The sequence below is a fragment of the Cinclus cinclus genome, chromosome 8 (genome assembly GCF_963662255.1).
Source record: "Cinclus cinclus chromosome 8, bCinCin1.1, whole genome shotgun sequence".
Taxonomy (NCBI): domain Eukaryota; kingdom Metazoa; phylum Chordata; class Aves; order Passeriformes; family Cinclidae; genus Cinclus; species Cinclus cinclus.
This window is the reverse complement of record NC_085053.1, coordinates 4,604,720-4,628,702: the sequence shown is the minus strand read 5'-3', so window position 1 is coordinate 4,628,702 and position 23,983 is coordinate 4,604,720. Positions and strand designations below refer to the sequence as shown.

The window sequence follows — 23,983 nt, the reverse complement described above, 5'->3', positions numbered from 1 at the left end:
GACATGTTTGGAATGTTTCAGCTCTGTATTTTTATATGAATTTGTAATGTATAGGCTGACCATTATTTTGCCCTTTCTCTTTGTTTCTAAATTTATTTATTTTCTTGTGCAGAGATGGGAAGACTTGCTGTTGGTTGCCATAATATGTATAGTTTCATTGATGCTTATGTTTATATTTTTAAAAATGGTGTGGTTAGTTGTAACAGTTGTGGGTGGTCTCAGGGAAATTAGGTGAGAAGGATCTGACTGTGGTTTAGTATTGCTTTTGACTTCACCACCTATAGATATAAAGGATAACAAAAGCCCCTAACATAAGTGATTGCTAAATAACTTTTTTATCTGGAGACCATACACTTGGTATGCAGTTTTTGGGAAATTAGTTTTCAGGTAATCCATGTCTTCACATGACCTTTGTGACACTCTGGGTAAGGAAAATGCCTATATGAGAGAGAACCAAAGGCACAAATTAGGGAGGTAGAGGAAGCAGACTCCAGAAGATTAAAAACAGGGGAAGTCAAAGCTCTGGGGTGAACCTCTTCATTTGTTATCTATATGCATAGTTAACAGCCACTGCTGTTAAATCATACAATTTTTAAGCACCAGCCTAAAAATCATAAGATTCCTTATACCAATGAAAATCAGAGTTTGAGAAATACAGTCTAATACAGTAGTATAATTTTAAGTATTATATTATTCCACAATAACATTACACCTACTAACATACGGTGTACAGCTTCAAAACTAATTTTATTTTTTTCATTATTAGGTTCTGGTGGCAGGAGGAGAATACTGACCTGAGATGGAAGTCAAAGCATCATTTAGCAAAGCCAGCAGGATTCCTGAGACCGTATCCACATTAATTAATGAAGAATTTGTCTTGGTTCATCAGAAATCCGAGGATGCCTCTGGAAACAATGAAAAGCCGCAGCGAAAGGTTTGCTATGAATTCATTTTTAGATGTGTAGCAAGGTTTGTATTGATGAAAAGAGTGCATAATTGGTGTGTGCTTGAGCAGAGTCTTAGAATCTAATTTTTGTCCTTGCTGACTACCAGTGAAATTAACAGCTTGGATTAAACAAATCTGTCCAAAAGTGGCAGTTCAAGTTTTCTTTTAATAACTTCTTTGGGGGTTACTTGTTGTAGTCTGTGGATCTATACATTAGTAAAGGACTTTACAAAGAATGAGATTTGGTTTAAAGCTTAATATTCTTTATTGAGAACCAGAGACTGTTATCTTAAAAGCATGTAATTAGACTATATAGGAATAGGTTGCACAGTGTCTTGGACTTCAGTTTCTAATTTAGTATTCCTGCTTAGTGCTACTTTAGGCATGAGTAAAACCTTTTCTAAAAGCTTTCTACCTCTAAATTGCAGAATATGGTAGCACTTGGGTGACAGCTGATTGGTTAAATACAAGTTTGGCCATTTGAGCTAGAGTAGCTGATGTACTGTTTTTTGTCTGCTAGGAGCAATAGGAATTTGTTCTCCTTGAAATGACAGTAAGTACCTAGGCTGTCTTTGCAGTACTCTTATTTACACCTGATAATTTGTCTGTAGCAGACATTATCTGCTTCTTTAGACTCTGAAGGGGCTGGTGAACTGGAGGCAGAATCCATGATGCAGCTTTGGCCATGGTTTTCTTTTGTCTGAAATCTAGTACTCGTAAATGATTTTATTTCTCTTTTAGGGAGTGTGTATCTCCAATTTTTTTTTTTATAACTTCCTTAGGATTGCACCGCTCTTATGTGTGGGAAAACTGGGTGAAGCAACTGAAATGGACTGGCTATGACTAAGAAAGTAAAATTTTCTTTAAGACTAAGTGTAGTCTGAATGGAGGCTTTAAATACACAAACCTGTTATTCTAAGAGAAGTCTGTAGTTTTTTGATGGTTTTTGGATTAGCAATGAGAACATGCATTTTATGTAAGGGATGTGACACTGGATTGTATTTGATTCGATTTTATTGATTCTTGGTTTGTTGTCTTGTTCATCAAAGTTTCTTAACTTTTGCAATTATTAAGACTATTATTATTGAAAACTAATAGGGCAAGTAAAACTACAACTACCTTAAAAGTCACCTCCTTTTGCTTACAGGTGTTTTCAAATGGAGATGAGGAGTTGGAGAAGGCAATGGAAGAGATCCTGCGGGATTCTGAGAAAGACCAGTGTGTCACTGCACTCCAAGAAGGTTTCAGTGATGCCAGTGGCCAGGCAGCTGCAGATGGCTCAGCAGGACAAACAGCCCAGCCATCTTTGCAGCTTTTTTTGGACCCTTCTACTACAGGTATTGCCTGGGTGCTTTCTCCATTCATCACACATGGCAGGCTTTTTCTTTATGCAGTTTTAAGTTAATCCTAAAATTAATATAAAGCTTTCCAGAGCTTCATTCCAAAACGATGTTGGAGAATACCTCAGCGCCTCCTCTTATTATTAATTGAAGATTATAGATAAGAATAGGTTATCATCATACTGATACTTGAGCTGCTCTGCTTTGGTTAAGGTGTTGTTATTTTTGTCTTCAGCCAAGGATTAGTTGGGACTAAGGATTGTATGAGTTGCTGAGTGGATGATAGTTGAGGTGGATCTGCTGCTGCTGGAGCTCAAGAGGTTTCAGGCATTGTTCATTGATAGTGTTAGCTGCAAATGAAATACACCCTGAGCAAACCAATTAAACTGTCCATCTCTGATGCTGTCACCAGGTAGCAATAAGGCTAGCTTAGGATTTGATATTTGCTAGGAATGATTGTGGTACTTGCCTGTTGTTTGAAGTTTTCATGAAAAGGGGAGGACTGAAAGCTTTTAATATAAACTAGATTGTATATATTTTAAGTCAAATATATTGTAGCTTTTTTAGATACATATAAAATGCAATGTAAAAATACACATATTCCATTGCATGTATTAGGACTACAAGGCTGTGGTCATCATTTTGTGCCTTGAACTATAATTCTTTTTCCCTCAATAGCATGCAGGGCACTTCTGTGGTATATATTCTCTATATTCCCACAATATCTGTTGAAAATAAAATAAATATGTTCTCGTCATACAGTAAGATAGTTTGTATGAAATGGAAACACCCATCTCTTAATTACAGCTCTGCTGTATTTCTGAGAAACGTACCTTACTGTCTTCCTGTTTGACATTCTTCAAACAGAACCCAAACCTTAGCATGAATGAACAAATAAACACTTGTATTTTCTCTCACCCCACACCAGCCCCAAAAGGAATAATTCACTTTTACAGCCTGCATGATTCTAAGTATTAGGGCAGTATCATCTCTAGTAATAAGAAATAGAAGTAACAGGGCAAGCATGGGAGTTGGGGCTAGGTGATCTTCAAGGTCCATTCCAGCCCCTTAATGTTCTATGATTCTGTGATTCTGTGACTGCTTAGAAAAATTTAGAATGTCCATGCTGTGTTCCAGTGGTGCTGAAGAGAATCAAAATGCAGTTTGTCCCCATGCCACCCTTGGAAACATGAATTAGATTAGAACAGACTTCACAGTAATATTAAGTTGCCAAATGGATTTCTTGCTATTGGCGCTCAACTGTCTACTCTCATATCCATTCCTGGAATATGTAAGAGATTTTGCTGTGGAACTCACTGGGAAGAAAAATTGTGTAGAAGTGAAAGCAAATGGCTAAAGAAGCATTTTCTTCATTTTCAGAAATCTCTGCACCAAGGCCATGTTCTCCCAGTGAACCCCTGGAAGAGGACAGCGTGTTGTTTAACAAACTGACTTACTTGGGTTGCACAAAGGTGTCAGCCCCACGGAATGAACCAGAAGCTCTACATGCCATGGCCAGCATGAAGTCCTCAAGTCAGGCCCCTTTACCAGTAACCCTCTATGTTCCAAACATTCCAGAAGGCTCTGTAAGGTAACACAAGAGTTTCATTTGTTGCTTAAGCAGAAATGTAGGAAGTGGTTTCTGAGTGTTACTCGCACAGGGAAGTGGAATTGCTGGATTTGTGCCTGAGGTTCTTGCTGAAGATGAAGTTAATTTTGAGAAATTCCTCTGAAGCAACAAGATGTATGCTCAGATTTACTATGCAGTGCGTGGCTGGTGGTACCTGTTGCCACAGAGTGTCAATAAAAGCATTTCTTTCTACCTTAATGTCTGTTCAAATATGGTAATAAGAGAGTTACTGGAAAGGGAGAGCTCATGATACCTGTGCTCTCCTGACCTCCCTCGTCTGTCAACACTTCCAAGGTCCACATGTTGCAGGAGTCCCTCTGGCCTTGCTGCAGAAGTGTCAGTTCAGACTCTCCCATACATGTTGCAGAGTTGAGGTGCCAGTCTCTGCTTCCAGTTACTGGTGTGCAGAAGCCAGCTCTGACCCGTGTCTGCCTTGTGATGCAGATGCTGACAGTCTCCAGATACTAGAAAAGATTTACTTTCCTCATGTGAGAAGGGTCTTTCAATTAGTGATGAGGGAGTCAAAGGTTCTTAATCAGGGTGCACTATACATGCACCTGTAGCATTCTTGCATGCAGAAGTAGGGAACATCTCAATATCCAAGATGTTTATTTTTAAGCTCTGATACCAAGGTATCTGAAGGATATGGCTGGATTTCCTTCCTTGCCTGAGCTGTGTTTATTGACTGTCATTTTGTGGAAGAAGAGAAAGACTTTCAATTATTTTCTTCCATTTTGTTCTTTGAATGCAATTTGAGTTTCATTCGACATTGGAAAAGATTTCATTTGTATACTTCTACAATGGTAACAGTCACCCAGACACAAGACCTAAGGTGTTCATGCCTGTTCTTTCTACTCAGTGTGTCCATGCAGGAAGGTTGTTTTGCAAGTGAAACAGCAAGTTCCTTTGGTCTTTAATTTCTTAGGAGATCTGTAAATGTGGGACTGCCTGAGAACCTGCACAGAGCTGGGAAGGTGAATTCACGCGTGACATAACACATTCCATCAAAGCTTAGGTGATACTAGTCTTGGCTTTGAGGTGTATGTTCATGCCTGGTGTCTGAATGCTTGTCCTGTGAGTTACCATGTCACCAAAATTACAGTGTGCTGAATCCTCCCAGGGCTCTTCTTGCCTTTACATTAGTCCTATATGCAGACTTGGGATTTTAGGTGACTAATGCTCATTAGCCCTTGATGTGAATGTGCATCTGGACAAGTAGTGAAAAGACAGAGGAGAACACTGTTATTCTTTAAAAGTCACTCTCCACCAGTTCGTTCTGAAACACCACTCTCCTGCTTTTAAGATTTCAAAATATTCTTTGGGTTCTGTGTTGGAGAGTATTTTAAAATTTTGAATGAGGTTTTAGATCTGTGATAAATATTCACCTGAATGTGGCAGTGTTTGCTAAGCTGTATAGTACTGTTGATTCTGAAATTGTTTTCATAATGATTTCTTAAGCAGATATTTAAATTTCTTTTTAATGTTGCATTTTCTTTGATCTTTGTAAACAAATTACATTTTTTATGGTTTTCTGTGTTTTCTACGTTTCTTCTTTTGTATTTTTCACAAGCAGTGGCCATTGCTGACTATATGATCTAGAGGTACTGTATTTGTCTGTATTATGGCATATAAAAGAAATTAAGTGAATGTTATAACCAGCCACATTTACACCTCAGATTTGTAAAGCATAGCATTACTGTTCCTGCTGTCCATCTTGTCTACTTGAATTTAGCAGTAATTAGAGTTTAGATCCTTGTTTACTAGCTGCAGAAAAACCTTTTAGGTAGGCCTGTCTGTTTTACTGACCTGTAACTTTGGTGTTCCTTGTTCCTTTTCTTGCCAGAATAATTGATCAATTGAGCAATTTGGAGATAGCCTCGTTTCCCATCTATAAAGTGTTGTTTTGTGTGCGGGGGCAAAATGGGACTCCAGAGAGTGACTGCTTTGCATTTACTGAGAGCAGCTGTGGAACAGAAGAGTTCCAGATCCATGTTTTCTCCTGTGAGATTAAAGAGGCTGTGAGTATTCTGTGGTGTGCAGTGACTGGGAAAAAGGATACAAGCAATATTTGAGGAGGTAATTCCCAATGTGGGAATGGTATATAGTGCCTTGAAAAATATGTTAGCACATATGAATGAGTTTTGCAGAATGTGCAGCTAGTGATACATGATTATTATTATAATTTTAAGTTTTTGCTTGTAGTATTTCAACAAAATTCCATAGTGGACTGTAATGGGAAGATCTGGAAAGCCTCTTCTGGGGCTTTTGCAGGCCTCATTTGGCCTGGAGTTGTTGGCAACTAAAGTTGCAGTGTATACCTTTGGAATTGGAAAGAGCTGTGTTACGGTCCCTGGATATTTTAGGAAGAGCTATGTGACAGTCCAGGAGAAAAGGACTTTTTAGGGTGGAAAAAGAGAGGCTGAAAAAGAATAAATCTCCTTGGGTTTTGACATCTGTGGGAGCAAGCTGTATGTTGTGTTGTTAAAAAAACAACCTGAAAAGTACATTATTCAGATCCACTAAAGAGCTGCATTCCTAATCTCTCATCTAGTTTATATTAACTCACTGAGCAGGGAATGTATCAGGAATGGAAATAGAAGATGCTGTTACTGAAATGGCTTGGTTATTGAACACGTGATGTTGAGTGCTTTGTGGTATGTGAGGCATTTGTGTTCAGTGTAAGAGGCAAGTGATTTTTTGACCTTCAAAAACATCACAGTGCCTCATTAAAAACACCCTTATTTCTGATGAAATATTAATGATTTTGCTTTTCTGCAGGTCAGCCGAATTTTGTATAGTTTCTCCACAGCATTCAAGCGTTCTTCTAAACAAGCATCTGATCATGTGAAGGACTTTGTTCTTCCTACACCAGATAGTGATGTGTACACTTTCAGTGTCTCCTTAGAAGTCAAAGAAGATGATGGAAAAGGAAATTTTAGGTAATCAGAATGGAAAGGGAGAAGAAGTTTCTTTGGAAAAAGCACATAGCTACTTTCCACATTCATAGCTACGGTGTTGCAAAAAAAATAATTTAACCTCTTTTCATAAGCAGACATGCTGTAAATAGGAAGCTGCTCTTGTAATGTTACAGTTTTCTTCTCTGTATTCTTTCTACAGAAAGATTGAAATTCAGGTTACCTTTTTTCAAGTGAGTTTCTTTTGACTACATGATTTCTTTTAGGCATGCTCAGTGGAGGTCTGTGCACATGGAAAAGGTAGTCTGTTAAAAACTTCAGTCAGACCAAGTTTCTTGAGTAAATATAGTCTAGTGGTCTCTTTTTGGATTAGATTTTTTTTAAAAAATATAATGAATTTTTGAATTAATTGAAAATTTAAAAAATGTAAACTCTTTTCTATATTTAACAGTTCATGTTCTATACCTGCTGAATCATGTTTCTATTCTTTTAGCCCTGTGCCAAAGGATAGAGATAAATTGTACTTCAAGCTTAAACAGGGAATTGAGAAAAAAGTGGTGATCACAGTTCAGCAACTTTCGAACAAAGAGCTGGCCATTGAAAGGTAAAAATCTTACAAAAATTATGAAGGTTAGATTTTTGAAAGAATGGTATTTAATGTAGTTTTCTCTGACTTTGCAAGTTATGTGAAAAAAATGTACCAGTAACACAAAGGATGATTGCACAACAGAATTAATGCCACCAGATGGCAATCTTAGCAAAAGAGTAACAATGGGAGAATTTGGTTCCAGTGAAAAGGAAATTCAAGATTCAGAAGAATCAAGAAAACCTGCCCCTCAACCCTCCCAAAACCTGACTGATCTCTTGACTTGGTTTTGAGCTTTTACTTCAGAATGGAAACTGACGTTTTAGACAAGGAATATACAGTAAATTATTTTAATAAATGTTTTAGTGTTGTAAAATTAGACTTTTGCTACTCATTGACTTAAAAATATTACTTTCAGTGTAATTTTAATTTAAACAATTTTGACTTCAGGATTCAGTTAATGAGGCATTTATGAATAGCAATTGATTATTGCTTTTCTCTCCAAAGTAAAACTACCTTTCTTGGAAATGAGCTTTTATTTTGGTGTTATTTAGAATATTTCATGCTATGTTTATCACGATAAGCTTTGATGTGAAAAAGTTATTTAATTACAATGACATACACAGGCTTGTAAGTAATTTTATGTACTTACCTCTGATAAGATTAAAATTCAGAACTGGTGAAAGATGAATGTGGGTTACATCAGACTGAGCTTCTGAGCAATTTATTGTGTCTTCAAAAGTATTTAGAAGTGGAAATTACAATGCAGAAAGTATTTCTGAAGCAATCTGGTCTCTGGTCTAAAGACTTCAAAAACCTTTTGTCATGCTTTCAGGAAATCAAGCTTGATTGCTGCTCAGAGAAAGTGCTCCCTCCTGGTGTTCACACAGAGCCTGGTGTTGAGTCAGAGTGATGGAGAGAGTTATTCCCATGCATTACTTTGGCCCTTCCTGCTCTTGTGCTCTGTTTGACCTAGGTTTTGCCAGTTTTTATTTGGATCAAAGCAGATGAAGAGGTGGTGTTAATTTCTGAGTCGTGTGTGGCACTACATAGGTTCAGTCCCAAAATGGGGGTGTCAAGTCTGTGTTCATAGGATTCAGGAAGAAAACCCTGGTTAATGTTCAGGGGCTTTAAGGAAGTTGTTCTGAAGAGTGAAATAGCCTTTCATTCTCAGAGATGGAAGGATTGGCATTCTTCTCAATCCAGTGGTATTTAGGTACAGTTCACTACCAGTCATACGTGACAGTTAATACTGAGTTTTGTAGCCTCATGTATGTAACCTTATGTTAAACTCTAGGCTGGTGTTCTTGGAACTGAATTACAAAATATCAGTTGGTTTCCCATTAGCTGTGGAAACTCTTAGAGATCACAGAATAACAGAATGCTTTGGGTTGGAAGGGGCCTTAAGGACTACCCTGCTTTGTCATGGGCAGGGACACCTTCCACTAAACCAGGTTGCTCCAAGCCCTGTCCAGCCTGGTCCTGAACACTTCCAGAGGTGGAGTAAACACAGCTTCTCTGGGCAACCTGTGGCAGGGCCTCACCACGCTCACAGAGAAAAGTGTATTCCTAATATCTAATGTAATCCAGCCCCCTTGTCCTGTCACGGTGTTAACTTAATACTACCAGCCTTATCCATGGGTAGCATTTGTATTTTTTAAAATAAAAATACACATTAGTGAGTAACAATTACTTTTTTAATTCTCTCCTACTGGTCTAGAAAGTAGTGGGTTATGTACAGTTGCACGGAGCTGCTTGGTAGCCATCTTTAAGTGGAGATATTCAGCAAGTCTGAAGTGAGGCCCCTCGGTCTGTGCAGGTCATTTTGAATCCTAGGTGTGTGGTTGAGCCTCCTCATGTTGGAAGCTGAAAGTGTTGACAACTGTTTCTGTAAAATCCATCTTCTGCAAGTGAGGGTCCTGACCTGGTCTGAACTGATTTTCCCCTTTGAAATAGAGGTGGAAGAGAAGCCCTGATCTCCTTGCAGAAGGATGCTGCCAGGCATCATGAGTCTCTGCTCCTGTGAGAGGCAGGGGTTACTTGTTCCTGACTCTCATTCTTTTGGAAGCACACTTCCCAAAAATTTTGTCTGTCACGCATCAAAACTTGTGTAAATCTAGAGGATGCACAGCAGGAATAGCATCTGGAAGCTGTTGTCTTTGAAAGGCACAGATGTTTTGCCTGCCTCTGGATCTTGGCCTTACATTTCTCTGTAGCAGCTGTACCAGGAGCTGGTGACCCACCTACTACTATTAATTGTAGCTGTCTCAGAGCTATTTCTGCCCCAGGAACAAGAAGTGATAAGTCTGCTATTAGGTTCTGCTGGGTTTAATTAGTCTTTCAGAGAATCTGGTTTGTGTGGCTAAATCCAAATCCTGTATCTGAGCTGCCTTGAGTGCTTTACGTGGCACTGCATTATGGATATGGATAAATCAAAATTGTTGTCTGCTGGTTTATTTACCACTTAGATTTTTACGATTCTAGTAGTGAAAGAGTATTGAGAATGGAAAATACTATGGTGGGTGTACGTGTATTACTCTTAAGTGTAATGAGGTGGAAAATGAAAACCAGAAACCATATACCCCTAATGTAACAGGAGAAAGCTAGGTGGAGTAGTAGTTGCATATCTTGAGACTTTTACAGTTAATAGTGTTACTAAAATTTTACTTGCTGGTGTTCATATATCCAAACAATATTGTTAAGCTTATTACTTTGTTCTGAGAGTCAGTGAGAAAAAGCAATTTGATTATCAGAGAACCAAACAGAAGAAAAATTCGTCAGATAAAACCCTCTGAATTAAAACCCCAGTTTTCCATAGTATGTCAAATAGCAATTACTTTCAATATTTTTTTAAGTTTTTCATTTGAGATCTAAGGTTTTTAGAAAACCTGTGCAAGACAGCTTGCTGATTGTTGCAAACATATGATTCTGTTTGGTGTTTTTATTCATAATAGAGTATGTTCAAAGGAGAGAAAGATATAGATGATTTGCAGAAACCTCAGACCTTGATTTGTGCCTTCAGTAGCCAGGAAGTTTGAAAATCTGAATGTCTGAGGAAGATTTTTGGGGTTGTGTGGTTTTTTTTTTGTTTTTTTTTTCCTCTCTCTTAAAAATGTCAAAAGCATTGTCTTGTAAAGTGATGGGACTGGAATTCAAGGCCCTGTACGTCACACAAATTCAGATTTTAAAAAAAGAAGAATTAAGTCTTTAAATTGAGCAAATTGTCATTTCTTGGTTTATTTCAAGGGTCCATGATGCTATGTGTTTTTTTGCAGCAGTGCTATTATAAAGGATAGAATTAATGAATTTGTATTTTTTAATTAATTGAATTTGAATTTTGAATTAAATTAATGAATTTGTATTTAAAGTGAACTGAGGAGAGAGTGAATTTTTACCTGCCAATCTCCATCACTAATGTATAAGAATTGTTGATATCTTTGAACTCAATATTATAAATGGTCTTTAGGAATAATTGAGTTTTCACAGGCCAGATGGAAATTTCTGCCATCTTCATTCTGGAAAATAATTTCATTGTCTTTTCTGTAACATGTGTTGTTTCCTGAGTGTTACCATAACAATAACAATTTCTCTGAAAGGTACTCTTAAAATTAGAAGCAGTAGGTGGCTGTCTATTATGTTCAAGCAAAGAATCTTGTAGTCTGAAAAGCTAATATATGTTGTTTTTTCCTTTTTTTTTTGTTTGTTTTGTTTTGTTTTTTTGTTTTTTGTTTTGTTTTGTTTTAAATAAACTTCACAGGTGCTTTGGGATGTTGCTAAGCCCTGGACGAAATGTGAAGAACAGTGACATGCATTTACTAGACATGGTAAAACTATTAAATAAGATGAGGTTATTTGAAAAAAACCCATACAAACTCCAGCAAAAGGAGCTTTTCATATCTTTTTATTTATTTATTTTTTTTTAAATCCTGGGATTTGATATCTACAATCATAAGATGGACAAAACATTTCAATCCATGTCAAAACCTGTGGCATCTGTCTTTTGTTCAATTAGTGAAGCAAAGATTAAGTTGTTAAAAATAACTTGAGCTTTCTGTATTGTGTTAAGCATGTTCCCTAAAAATTTAGAGCAAATAATTGCTTTCATATTTGGGTAGCAGGGAAGTGCCCTTATTTTTCCAAGGGGCTGAAAATTTTGCCTTTCTTTCCTTCATTTGATTTTAAATTCTTGCCCAGAGTTTGAAGTATTCTCTTGTCTTCTACAGTATTCCATTTCTTAAGTTGTTTCTGAGCGAGCTGCAAAGCAATGTGATCCTTTCCATGATAATACCAATTTACTTCCTCCCTGTGCAGAATACAGCCATTTTCAAGTTACCAGGTGCTCAAGTTAAACCCATCAGAGCTTTTGTGGCTCTACAGTTGTCCCATTTTTGCCTAGTTTATTTCTGTGCTCATGCTGCCTGATCTGTCGGTATTTAGTTCTCTTGTCAGACTCGTTTATTGGCCTGATTGTATTTACCAGCTCATTCTTTTCCTGGTTTTATTTGCTGAAATTAGTTCAGATTTTGCCTTTTTATTATTAGATTATAAAACTGAATGAATTATAATGAGTTTTGGAGTGGTGGTGTTCCTCTAAATCTGTACAACAGCTTTTTACTGTATTTGAATACCTGTCTTTACTCCATCTTGAATTCTATTTACATTCACACGCCAAGTACATTTAACTGCTGGGTATAATTAATTGTTAGTTTGTTTCTTGACTATAGCACAGAAGTAGACATTTGTGATTTCCTTTCAACTTCCTTTCTCCATATTTAAGTCGGGAGAACTCAGTCACTTTTATTTTTCTAACTGAATTGCTGAGAGGGAACATCAGTCTCCTTTTATCTATAAAGGCTACCAGATATGCGTGTGTGATCCATAGGGACTGTTCCAGAAAACTTGAGGAAGCATGTACTTGCCTCATACTAGTAATAGTTCATTCCATGAATTCATTTTCTTTAAGGTTCCTGGAACTGTTTCTCTTCCCCATGATCTCTTTGATCTCAAACCACGGCTGTAATACTAAATAAATAATATATATTATATGTAATACTGAATAAATAAATAATAAAATCCTGTATGGTTTTTTTTTTAGGAATCTATGGGAAAGAGTTCTGATGGGAAGGCTTATGTCATTACTGGAATATGGAATCCTAATGCACCCATGTTTCTAGTACTTAATGAGGAAACTCCCAAAGGTAGTGGAATTGAATTTGTGTATTTGTTTTACTCAGCAGGAGTTTGGTGTATGCCCTTTCTCTTGGCAATCACAGTGCATGTCTAAGTACATTAAACATTATATTCCAAGAGTCCATTGCTAGGAATTTTTCTGTATAAACATGTGTAACACAGTTGTGTATAATTGTTCATGGAACAGTGTGGTGCTGATTTGGAGATGTTACATTAGTGTTTGGGACTGATGTGTGTGTCTCTAGTTATCAGGATTTTTTGTTCTAAGCATTTGCAGATTGTACTCAGCAAAGCAGTATGGATAGCAGGCATTGGGGTTCTCCTCCTTCTGGTTGTGAGTTGATTGCAAATAGCATTTCATCCCCTGCATCTTGGGGCAGCTGGCAATGATGCATTCAAGTGCTTGATTGTATAGCAGAGTTTCTTACTGCTGGAATTTATATTCTCTGATGGGATTTAAAAACTTGTAATGTAAATCTGGAGTTCATTTTCTCTCCCAAGGCAGAGATCACATCATTTGCTTAAAGGCATATCCAAGTACCTTCAGCCAGTGCCACTGTTCCTGCTTATGGATTATCAAACCACATTATTTCTAGTAGCATATAACAGAATTCCTTCCACTTCACAGTGTGACCTTATCCTCTGCGTGCTCCTTTTGTTTGAGGGGGATTGTGTACCTTATTGGTGTTTTCTTTGCATGATGTCTTGTTTTAAAACAAAGACATAATATCTTTGTTTTTGAAGTTGTCAGTTAACACTGGTTAATGCACACTTTCATTCTGTGCAACAGGCATGGAGGGCATAGAACTCAGGCAAATAAAACTGGTGCAGTAGAATTGTTAATGAAACAGGAAGGGTTTCAAATTTGAACAGCAGTTTACAAATTTGAACTCTGAGTAACTTTTGTCTTTTTTGTGTTTCAGATAAGCGTGTGTTCATGACTGTGGCTGTGGATATGGTTGTTACTGAGGTGGTGGAGCCAGTCCGGTTTTTGCTGGAGACCATTGTGCGTGTGTATCCTGCCAACGAACGCTTCTGGTACTTCAGCAGGAAAACCTTCACAGAAACTTTTTATATGAAGCTAAAGCAGGTAATGCCTTTGGTTTCTTATTTATAACATTTGTCTCATACGTCCTAATTTGGCCTTTGTAAAAGTTAGTATGGCACCTGCTCCTCAGCAGTTTGTTTCTTTTTAACTGTTTATTTCAGGGATGCTCTAATGCATAAGGATTAAGTAGCATGTGTATAGTTTCAGTGCCTTTGTGTCATGGTTTAACCCCAATTGGCAAGTAAGGCCCACACAGCTGCTCACTCACTCCCCCACGGTGGGATGGAGGAGAGAATCAGCAGAGTAGAAGTGAGAAAACTCGTGGGTTGAGATGGAGACAGTTCAGTAGGGAAAGCAAAAGCTGTGTGCTGAAGTAAAGCAAAACAGGGAATTCATTCACCACTTCCCCTGGGCAGGCAGTTGCTCAGCCATCCCCTGAGGAACAGTGTAACACTGGCTTGGGAAGACAGATGCCATCATTCCAAACATCCCCCCTTCTTCCTTCTTTCCCTCACTTTATGTGCCAGGCATGATGCCATGTGGTCTGGAGCATCCCTTGGGTCAGGTGGGGTTAGCTGTCCTGACTGTGTCCCCTCCCAGCTTTCTGTGCTCCTCAAGCCCCTTTTTCCCCTTGGTTGGGATGAGGAGCAGCAAAGGCCCTGACTCTTTGTCAGCAGCTGCTGGGCAGAAGCTGAAACTCCCCTGTGTTATCAACACTGTTTCCAGCAGAAGCCCAAAGCACAGCTTCATACCAGTCACTGTGAAGGAAATAACTCTAACCCAGCCAAAACCAGCACACTTTGTAAACTGAATTGTAATGAGTTGTAAGTCACTGGTTTTGTGGGGTTAAATTATTTTGTAATTGCCTGTTGAATTCTCTTTAATTCTCTACAATCTGACCTCTAAAGCAAGTCCATTTAACTGGTAAAACTGGGAAATGACCCTATAATTGTAAAATCAAAGGGCTACTGATATTCACAATATGAAGGCAGATGGCTGTAAGAATGTGGCCCATTAACAACAAAGGAACCTGATGGTGAGGTTTCAGAAAGTGAGGCTGTTACGATTGTAGCTCAAGGCCCTTCTGGTTTTGGCATTGGCTGAGGTACATACAAGAAATGCAGCTGCCCAGGGTCACTGTAGAATGACATGCAGCCTTATCCTACTGCTGCCACTGCTGGCCTGCTTTCTCCAAAGACTTAGGTCTTGGTATTGGCTCAAAAAGAGCAGAGGCCAGCTGTACTGTGGGCATTGGAACAGTGGTGCATCATCTTTGACTAATGGAACCAAAGAGCAGTGATTTAATTTTACTGAGCCTAATGGGACTACTTGAGTTAACATCTTTTTGTGGGGCATGGCAGGAGGTTTGAAAAAAACCAAGTTGTGTTGATGTTACATGGAAAAATTGGTGCTGTGTTTAACACTTAGGAAGTAAATAAATCTCAAGCAATGTTGTTTCTGTATTTCTTCTAGTGATTAGCATAGCAACTTGGAATTTAAGAAAATCTGAGAAAGCCTACTGTTACATGTGAATATCTGCATTTTGACATTAAATACATTTGAAAGTATTCTGCTCTCAGCAGTTTGAGAGTTATCTCTAATCAGTTCAGCTTGCCTTTTAAATCACTTGCAACTGTACCATTTTTAATTGAGTAGTATGGATGCTTTCTTTTTCTCACCCCTTGTAATGTGACAAACATACGCATGGCTTTCTTCCCTGAAGAAGCACGTGCATTCCTTCCTACTGCAAAATTCAGAGTCTGTTCTGCAGATCTTTAGAAAAGGAATATTTTTAGTCCTAGTAATCCTTCTGCAAGGTGAGGTCCTGACTGTGGTTGTCAGGATCTCTTCTGGTGACTTGTATCAAGTCTTTATTTCACCAGTTCTCAGTTGGACAGTTTGCATTGCAGTAGCTGTTCCTAGCAATACCTTTGAAAGATCCTGTACCTCAGGGCACTCTTACTCCTTGGGAAATAACTCTGCAGATGGCAGTGGGATCAGCCATTTGTGAACTTCTTGAGAAAGCAGTTGAGCATTAAGTAGATTCTAGAAAACTCATAACCCTTCTGAGGAATGATTGAGACATATTTAATAGTCTGAACTGAGATGGGCAAGGTGTGTCAGGTATAAAGAATGATAAAAGAAGCTTACATAAATGCAGGTTAATGTGTAATTTATGATTGTTCTATCTAGCTGTCTTACTGTATTGCTCATGCACATTTTTGTTGTTAGAACATGCTCCTTGTATTGGTGGGTTTGTGCTTCAGAGAAGACCAATAATTCAGTTTTTATATTTTATACAGGTGGGTCTTGTAGTTAATGAGAACTTTTGCAAGGAGCTGAAGACTTATTTTAACATACAGCAAAGCCCACAATATCTCATGCCTTTTACTCTCAAAAATAAAAGCTATAGATAGCCATGGTTAATAACATTAGTGGTATCAGTACTTGATTGACTTAGCCAAGTACTTTGCAATTACTCAATAATGGTGTTATGTGAGAATAAAACAGGGATAACAGCTCTAATGTTATCCTGCTTAGTTTTATGAAATGCAGGCTACTTATGTCTACACCTCAAAATTCATTAAACTGACTTAATGAGAAATTCAGTCAGCAAAACTGACTGATAATTGGAGCCTCTGCTTTAAGGGAAGTGGGTCTGAATTATTAATCTAAAATAAATGAGGAAAGGTTTCTCATTTATATAAAATAATTTATATTGTGTCAGTCCAAACAGTCCCTGTTTAAGTTGCTCATCTGCATAGTTTCACCAGCTGGTTGAAATTGCAAGTGATGGCCAGTAGTTCATGTGTATCTCCAGTGTAGGTATTGTGGAGCCTTTCAACTTCATCATATTAGTCTTTCAAACAAGTTGAGGATACTCTAACTGAAAGTGTGTCCTTTCTCATGGTTAATTTGATGATTTTAGTATGTTCCAAAAATTACCTTATTTTAACTGATTAGGCAAGATGCACAAATAACAAAAGAGCAAAACATTTTGCACTTCTTCATTTAATACCATCATTAGTTTATAGTTATATACAATTCTCTAAAAATGTAGTAATCACTGCATGTCACCAAAAAATAACTGTGTTCATAATTGAAAGTCAGAGGAAAAACTAATCCTCTTCTTATTTTAAAACTTGCAACTGCTTAAACTATAGCTAACTGCTATAGTTAACTAACTTCTTTTTCATAAGAAAGTCAGAATCATGGGATGGTTTGGGTTCACAGGGACCTTCAAGATCATGCAGTTCCAACCCTAATGGGTTTCTATTACAATTCTCTGTTGGAAGGAGTGTCTTAAATTCTGTTCTGTGGAAGAAATATACATTTTCCTGTTTTTTTTACTGAGTGAAGGACTAAAAAGAGCTCTTCACAAATTAGGCTTTTCAAAAGGGTGAGGTTTTATTTCATCTTTAGTCTTGTCTTTATATACAAAAAAACTCTTACAAATGTTTTTACCCCCCCTCAGGCATTCACTTCCTGTTTCAGTAACTCCAGTATTTCTCCTCTTTGTTCTCTCCTTTCTTTAGCTGACATTTCTCTTTGACTTAATCTCAGTGTAGCTGTTTAGATCAGAAAGCTTTTAAAATCATTGTTGTGAACAATACTGAAAATTATTGTTAACAGGCTGCTTTGGAAATAACACAGTTTTATTTATGTTTTCTACCTGGAAAACTGAGAGAAACAGAGCTGTCAGATACTACCATATATTTGTGCAAAGAAATCTGAGGCAATCCTGACCAAACTATTGTTTAGCCTTTCATTACCTTATTTTTCAACCTAATACATACTCATATTTTGGTTTAGTTTGAAGGAAAAAACCACCCAAGTGCTGGAGATGCAATTTATGAAGTTGTCAGTCTGCAAAGAGAATCTGCCAGAGAGGAAGAATTAGTCACCCCAACAAGTGGAGGAGGGCCTGTGTCATCCCAGGAGGATGAGGCAGAAGAAGGTAAGGATAAATGAGCACTTGCAGTTTCTGTGGATAGTACTTTTATATTTTTGCTGTTAATTTTCTTAGTAACTTAATACAACTGCTTTGGACAAAACAATCAACAGGATTTTTCTATTATGAGTGATGCTATTTTTATCAAGCCATTGCTTGGATGTCTTCCAATAGCAGCAGCAGACAATGTGTGTCCATCTTTCTATGTGCTTCAAAATACATTGCTGAGGCACCTGTGCTCTGGCAGCAAGTTAGAAAATCTTTTTCAAAGGTATTTTCTTCTGGTCAGAAGTAATTTGCCTTGAACTTGCTGTGCTACTAAAGGGGCCAGCATGAAATTAGGCTTCGAAATGGCAGGTTTTAAATGCCTATTTTTAAAGAAAACAAAACAAAACAAAACAAAAAATCCCAGACAGAGTCACATGGGCAATTTCCTAACTCTGCTTAACGTGTGACTTGGTTTCCCTCATTTGTATCTAGGGCTTATTGAAATATCTCCTGGTTAAGTTGGGGATTGCTGCAGTTCATGGATCCTGTGTATTTGCCTGCCCCTTCCAAAGTTTACATACCTCAGTATATTTCCTATTGGTGGTTTGGATTTTTATTCTTTGGGGAGTGGATTTTTTTGTTTTGTTTTGTCTGTTTGAAGGCCCTTGGCCTACTGTTGTGTCTCTTTGTACTCTGAGGGTTAGCCCACAGCATTCAGAATAGGCTTTCCATGTGCCATTTTTAGTCTGGATGTCTGACCTACCAGGAATTATGGTCATTTTACCAAGTTATTCTTAAGATTTCTGGACTGTTCCGTCAATACTGTAAAAAGTCTCACTCACTACCATGGAAAAATTCTTCCTTGATTCTTAGTTATAGGTGAGTGTTGGATTTTAGCTTGTGCAGTATGAGTCAGAACCCTGGGGTTAACACAGGCTGGAGCAGGCAGGTGTGGTTAGTCTCATTACCAAACCCCCCACATAATCCCAGGTGACACCAAGCTGGCAAAAACCCTACAGTCAGGTGCTCTCTGAACTTTGAATAGGCACAGATTAGCAATGCCAGTCCCCCCCTTTGTATCAACTACCATTTCTGAATAGTAAAAATGCTGTTTTCTCCAGAGGAATTCTTCTGTTTCATTGGTGTTTGGGATTGCTCTGCTGTTCATAGCAAGAATTAGTTCAGATTTGGCCTTTAGAACTTTGTGGATCAATGTAGTGTAATTCAGCTGTTGCTGTTCTTTTCCTTGCAGGATGAGTAAATTGTAGAGCCAAATTGATTTCTGAGATTTGTTTGACAGGGTAACATTTAAATAATTGAATACTTTATTTTTCAATCTTGCTGTTATTGGGAAGAATGCAGCTGTTGCAGAATGTGGTGAATGCAGCACAATTAGGAATAATATGGGTACTGTCCTCTTGGTACTGTTACTGAATGGCTTTATCTCATTAAAGAGAACAGGTATTCCACTGGAGTATGAACCTAAGTTTAACTTGGATTTAGCTCTGGAATGCTGCTTTCTGAATTTTAAGTGTAGATTACTTCCTAAGAGAAGACATGAAAAACATGATGCGCCTCTGTTCTCATGGAAACCACATTTAGAGTTCTGTGCTGAGAAGTTCTTTATCCTGGAGGATATGCTGGTTTAATGAGTCATTTGCAGTTTTTCTAGATAAATCTCTTAATTATTTTTTTTTCTTTTTCTTTTCAGGGTAGTAATTATGGTGATGGATAAAAACCTCTTGAGTTTACAATGTCTTGTCTTAGCCTTGGAAGAAGGTCTTTTTCCTTTTTAATGTTAAGTGTGATAGCTACCTGGCTATATAGGCTTTTTTACTTTTCTATTTTATTTTAATTTTTTTTTCTTTTTCCTTAAATGCCCACAGAATATTCTTTAATTTATTTCAAAAACACTATACATTGCATTTTTCTTGTATAGGAATGCACTGTATCTGATTGCTGTGTATTCTGCATGCACACGGCTCGCTGGGATGTCTTGTGCCATGAGTATATGAATAAAGATGGTCATAAAAAAGAAGGCATTTTCCAATATTCTTTTCTTTTTGTTTTAATGAAAGGCTAAACATGGTACCTGCCAATAATGATTTTAAATAATCACTGTACTAAAGTTAGGCCTCATATCTTTCAACAACTGCTTGTAGAAAATGGAGAACATATACCCTCTAAGTAACATTCTTAGCTTTTAATATTTTTTCTCATTTTGGCTTGATTTTCCATGTGAACAGCTATATAAAAAAATTAAGGCCTTTGCTAAGATTGTGCAGTTATTGCTTAGAGATCTTTCAGGTCAACCTCGCTTTTGTTTTTTAATTACTAATATTGTAATAGATATTTCTGGCAATCCAGTCACTTATGGTTCCTTGCTTTGGAGGTGATAATTTAAAAAATATATTCAATTTTAATAATCTCTTGTCAAAACCTAGAATGTAAGGTGCCCTCCTTAATAAGAAGCTTTCTATTAAATTCTAAATATAATTTAAAAAATATTCAAATGTATAATGAGGAAATTCTTAGACTTTCTGGAAAGGTTTCAAATAAAGTGGATTTAAGTTTCAGCTTTTATTAATATGTAGAAGAATTCACTGTTAATATTTATCTTTAGATCTTTGTAAGAAGGTGCAGAGCACAGTTGTTCAAATTTCTTTTTCTCCTTTCTGGAGCATTAAGAAAGGTGAGAGCATGCCCATAATTGATGAGGTGGATACTGCAGTATTGGAAAAAGCAAAGCTCAGAGAGCATTTTACTGTAGTATTGTTCTGCAGAGGATGAAGTGGCCGGCTGCACTTGTGAGGTTAAGGACTGGGAGAAGTAGCTTTCCAGCAGAAGCATTGAAAGGAGGATGTAGTCCCAGGAATAAATAACAAAGGGAGAATAGAATGAATAGGTTGGCTGCTTTTAGCAGCAGTGCTTGCTCAGGCCATGTGAGAAATGGTGACCTTCCTTTGGCTCTAATATTTGAAATTTTTTTTAATGATATGTAACATTTCGAGAACACTAGATAACTCCATTTGAGTTTGTTCTGAAGTCAGGATAAAGTTGGAAGGTTAAGTATTGCTGTAAGCAGGAGTAGTTCAAAACCAGAAAACATTCTTTAAGCTGATTGTTACTGAGTTGAAGATACTTTTGCTGAAGCTTTTTGTGGTCCCAGGTGTCTGGTTAGGAGCTCTTGTTTCCATCTGTGAGTTGGCTGCAGAGTAAGCACCGAATGTTTAACAGATATCCTCAAACAGGTGAAAAGTAATTCAGGTAAAAGATGACTTGCCTACAAAAAAGAAGCTTCTGAACATGAGCTGTGGGGTGCTTCTGGAACACTCCCATATGACTTCCAGGAATGCAGAACTGTTTCCTTTTGTGTTTTCTTTGCCAAGAGAAGAAATAAAAAAATGAAGAATGTAAAACTTTTCCTACTCCCTCTATCCGTCTGAGCACTAAGAACAAAAAGAAAAGTAGACAATAGAAACATTAACTTCAGGGGTGTGGAAGTTCAATGTGGAGATGGTAGGATTTGAAAACAGACATTAAAAAATAAGGACGATGAAAGTTTCAGAAGAACTCTGGGGGTGTTGGGTTGGTCACACAAAAAGAAGGTTTGTACAGTAGATAAGAGTTGGGCAATACTAAATGATCTAAAACGATCGACCAGAGGAAGTCAAAATGCTGTGTCGAGTGTTGTGGGTGGGTAGAGGCTCTTTTCAGTATTCAGGAAAGGAAAGGAGTAGAGGAGGTGATGTTTTAGGAGTGAATAGAATTACTGAGAGAGTATTTAGTGATAAAATAGGGGTTATGATGTGAACAGATGAGGGTGATTGTGTGAGAAAAATTACGTGACTAGTGCTGAAATAATCAACTCTGCATTTTAATCAAAATTAAACATAGCTTTATGTACTTCACAGGAACTGTTTGTTATATTAATCCAACGCAGAGTAAAGTTGGTGGGTCCTAAATAAGACCAATTAATTCTGTCTTGGAGTCTCTTTGCTATCTCCATAAAAATAAACTAAAACATCACAAATCCTAAATCCATGAGGCCATTTGGCCATAGCTATCTCCAGACAAGAACTCTTTCTGCAGTTCCACAAGAGTTGAGTTTTAAAATACAGGCACTACTAAGAATAGCATCCAAATGAAAAGAAAATATCAAGCCTCATGTCATTTTATGGACTCTACTGTCCATAAAATAATCCAAAATGGATTATTTTCACACCTTACAAGTTCACTTGTGTTATTAAAAATCATAAAATAAATGCACTCAGTTGACTTCTGCAGCTGTTATTGTACTGCCAGGAGGAGTGTGATCATGTGATACTTTCCATAATATATAAAAAAATACTGAGTGCAGAGGACTTGTTATTTTTAATATGGTGGCAGTTTTGATAGTACAGTTGTATTTAGATTTGTTTATGCAAGTGTGGCATTTGTGTTGCAAGGTGAGTATTTGAAATGTTTCGAATTTGAAGCACTTCTACGGGTTGCAGAAGTATTTAATGAAATTGCAAGGTTATGAATTAAAAGGAAAATTGGGGATTTTTAAGGTTTTTCCTGTTCCAGGAAACGGGAGACACCCAAGGAGTGTGACTTACCTTGAGCTCTTTCATCCCTCTCTCCTTCCCCAGTGTCCACTTGACACTCCTGCACAGTGTGTGTGGGAACACTCTGTGGATAGGGATATTTTTCTTTGATAAAATTTGTTCCTCACACTTAATTTGTGAGGTTCAAAGCAAAACATAATTCACTAATTCTGGCCTATGGTTCATGGGTGCTCCACAGAAATCTGTTGATTCCTTTGGTTTATTTTAGCAGAATGATAGAAAAAGATATTTTCAAATAAAGGGAGGTTTCACTTCTGTGGGATCATAGTGAATTCTGTTTCTTGGATTTCAGGCTTTTTGGTTTTTTTATAACTTTTGTAACATCTCTTCAGATTGTGGTGCAAAATAGAAACAAAATGAGCAAAAAATTGGTGTTTTCATCTTGTCTGGAAGCAATTGCAGATTATTTTGAATGATTTGGATGCTTTATTCATTAGTGGTTGTCTTTCCTTGTCTATCTGTAATCAGTATGAAAGCAGTTGGAAAAAGGATTTGCAATCCTGCTGTCTTATTAGGACCTCAAACTTCCTATTGCTAAAGAATCTTCTCAGGTTTTCAGACATCAATTTTGGCCTCAAGCTGCCACTGCTTAGATAAGTGCACATTTCATATAATTAGAAAAAAATAGCTACTTCTGTATAAAGATCAATAAAAATACTGTTCTCAACCAACAATTCCCCTAGCCTCAGTGTGGGATTCTTCTCTTTTTTAGTTCTGACCATTAGCTTTTTGTTATTTTGTAAGTGCTTTCTAATCTAAGTGCCTGGCATACTGCCTTCAATGCCAGGCAATACATAACTTCTAAGTGTTTCTAACACTGATATTTGGTTTTTATCATTGATTATATCAAAGATGGGAGTAGATTCTAATCTACAAATTCATAAATTACTAATGTGTTGCCTGACAGTTGTGACAACACCTCTGATTTTGTTTCCTTGCCTATTCTCTGAGATGTCAGTGATCAGACAGCACGGTACCTGTGGAACATGTGTTTACAAGAATACCTTCACTGTGCAGCATTTAGTTGGCTTTGTCATCTGTGTGGGAGCAAAACAACTAAACTGAAGCAATAGTCTTCTCCACTTTCTTTTATTCAGCTTTAAGCATTTGTACATCAGATTTAGAGACGTCATGCTGGCTCAATTATATGTGCAATACCTGAGGGGAGAATCACCTCTTGGATGCCCAGTTAAGGTTTATTTTTGGGACATTTTAAAATAATTCTCATTTCATATAATAGTGATGCAGGGCCTGTGTTGAAAGTATATGACATAGAAGGAAGTGTTTTAAAGGTAGGGCATATCATATATATGTAAGGATATAGGGTTTAAAATGCAGAATTTGTTGCATTAAAAAGAAAAAGGTAATTTTGGATGGCCACTGCACACAACCAACAGGACAGGACTGCTGTCAAGTACAAGTGTGGGTCCTTTGGGATATTTTTGCACAGTCCTTAACATGTGAAAACAGTGCATTATGGTATGCAGTGAGGGAAAGCAGAGGTCATCCAGCTGCACGCTGTGCCATCCTCTCTGTGTTTATCAAATTTGGTTTGTGTTTGGGATTCAGTTTTTGTGTTACATAAAGAAGCAATTAGATTTGCAGCCTGTTTGCAAGGTAATCAAAATTTTGTGATTTGTCAGCATTGGGTTTTGCTTGAATGATTCCAAGTGAAAAAATGTACATTGTACAATTCATAAAAAGGAATGAGAATCAAAATAGTGGGTTTTTTCTATTACTGGATTGCTTTTAGTGAAAAATTGTTACCTTTATTTTTT

General features: G+C 37.3%; 1 protein-coding gene across 4 annotated transcripts in view; it reads left to right on the top strand.

Moving 5' to 3' along the window:
* The first annotated feature begins 799 nt into the window (after positions 1 to 799).
* The window catches only part of RABGAP1L (RAB GTPase activating protein 1 like), a 212,692-nt gene continuing 189,508 nt past the window's right edge, over positions 800 to 23,983 (top strand). For 2 of the 4 annotated variants that reach the window (XM_062497174.1, XM_062497171.1), the window contains exons 1-10: positions 800 to 934; positions 2,094 to 2,283; positions 3,667 to 3,877; positions 5,760 to 5,934; positions 6,695 to 6,855; positions 7,325 to 7,435; positions 11,175 to 11,241; positions 12,513 to 12,615; positions 13,531 to 13,697; positions 17,469 to 17,613. In XM_062497174.1, the coding sequence (XP_062353158.1) occupies positions 800 to 934; positions 2,094 to 2,283; positions 3,667 to 3,877; positions 5,760 to 5,934; positions 6,695 to 6,855; positions 7,325 to 7,435; positions 11,175 to 11,241; positions 12,513 to 12,615; positions 13,531 to 13,697; positions 17,469 to 17,613 (1,465 nt within the window). Of the gene's footprint in view, positions 935 to 2,093; positions 2,287 to 3,666; positions 3,878 to 5,759; positions 5,935 to 6,694; positions 6,856 to 7,324; positions 7,436 to 11,174; positions 11,242 to 12,512; positions 12,616 to 13,530; positions 13,698 to 14,205; positions 14,226 to 17,468; positions 17,614 to 23,983 lie in introns of all 4 variants that reach the window. The other 2 variants (XM_062497173.1, XM_062497172.1) reach the window with 2 other exon arrangements.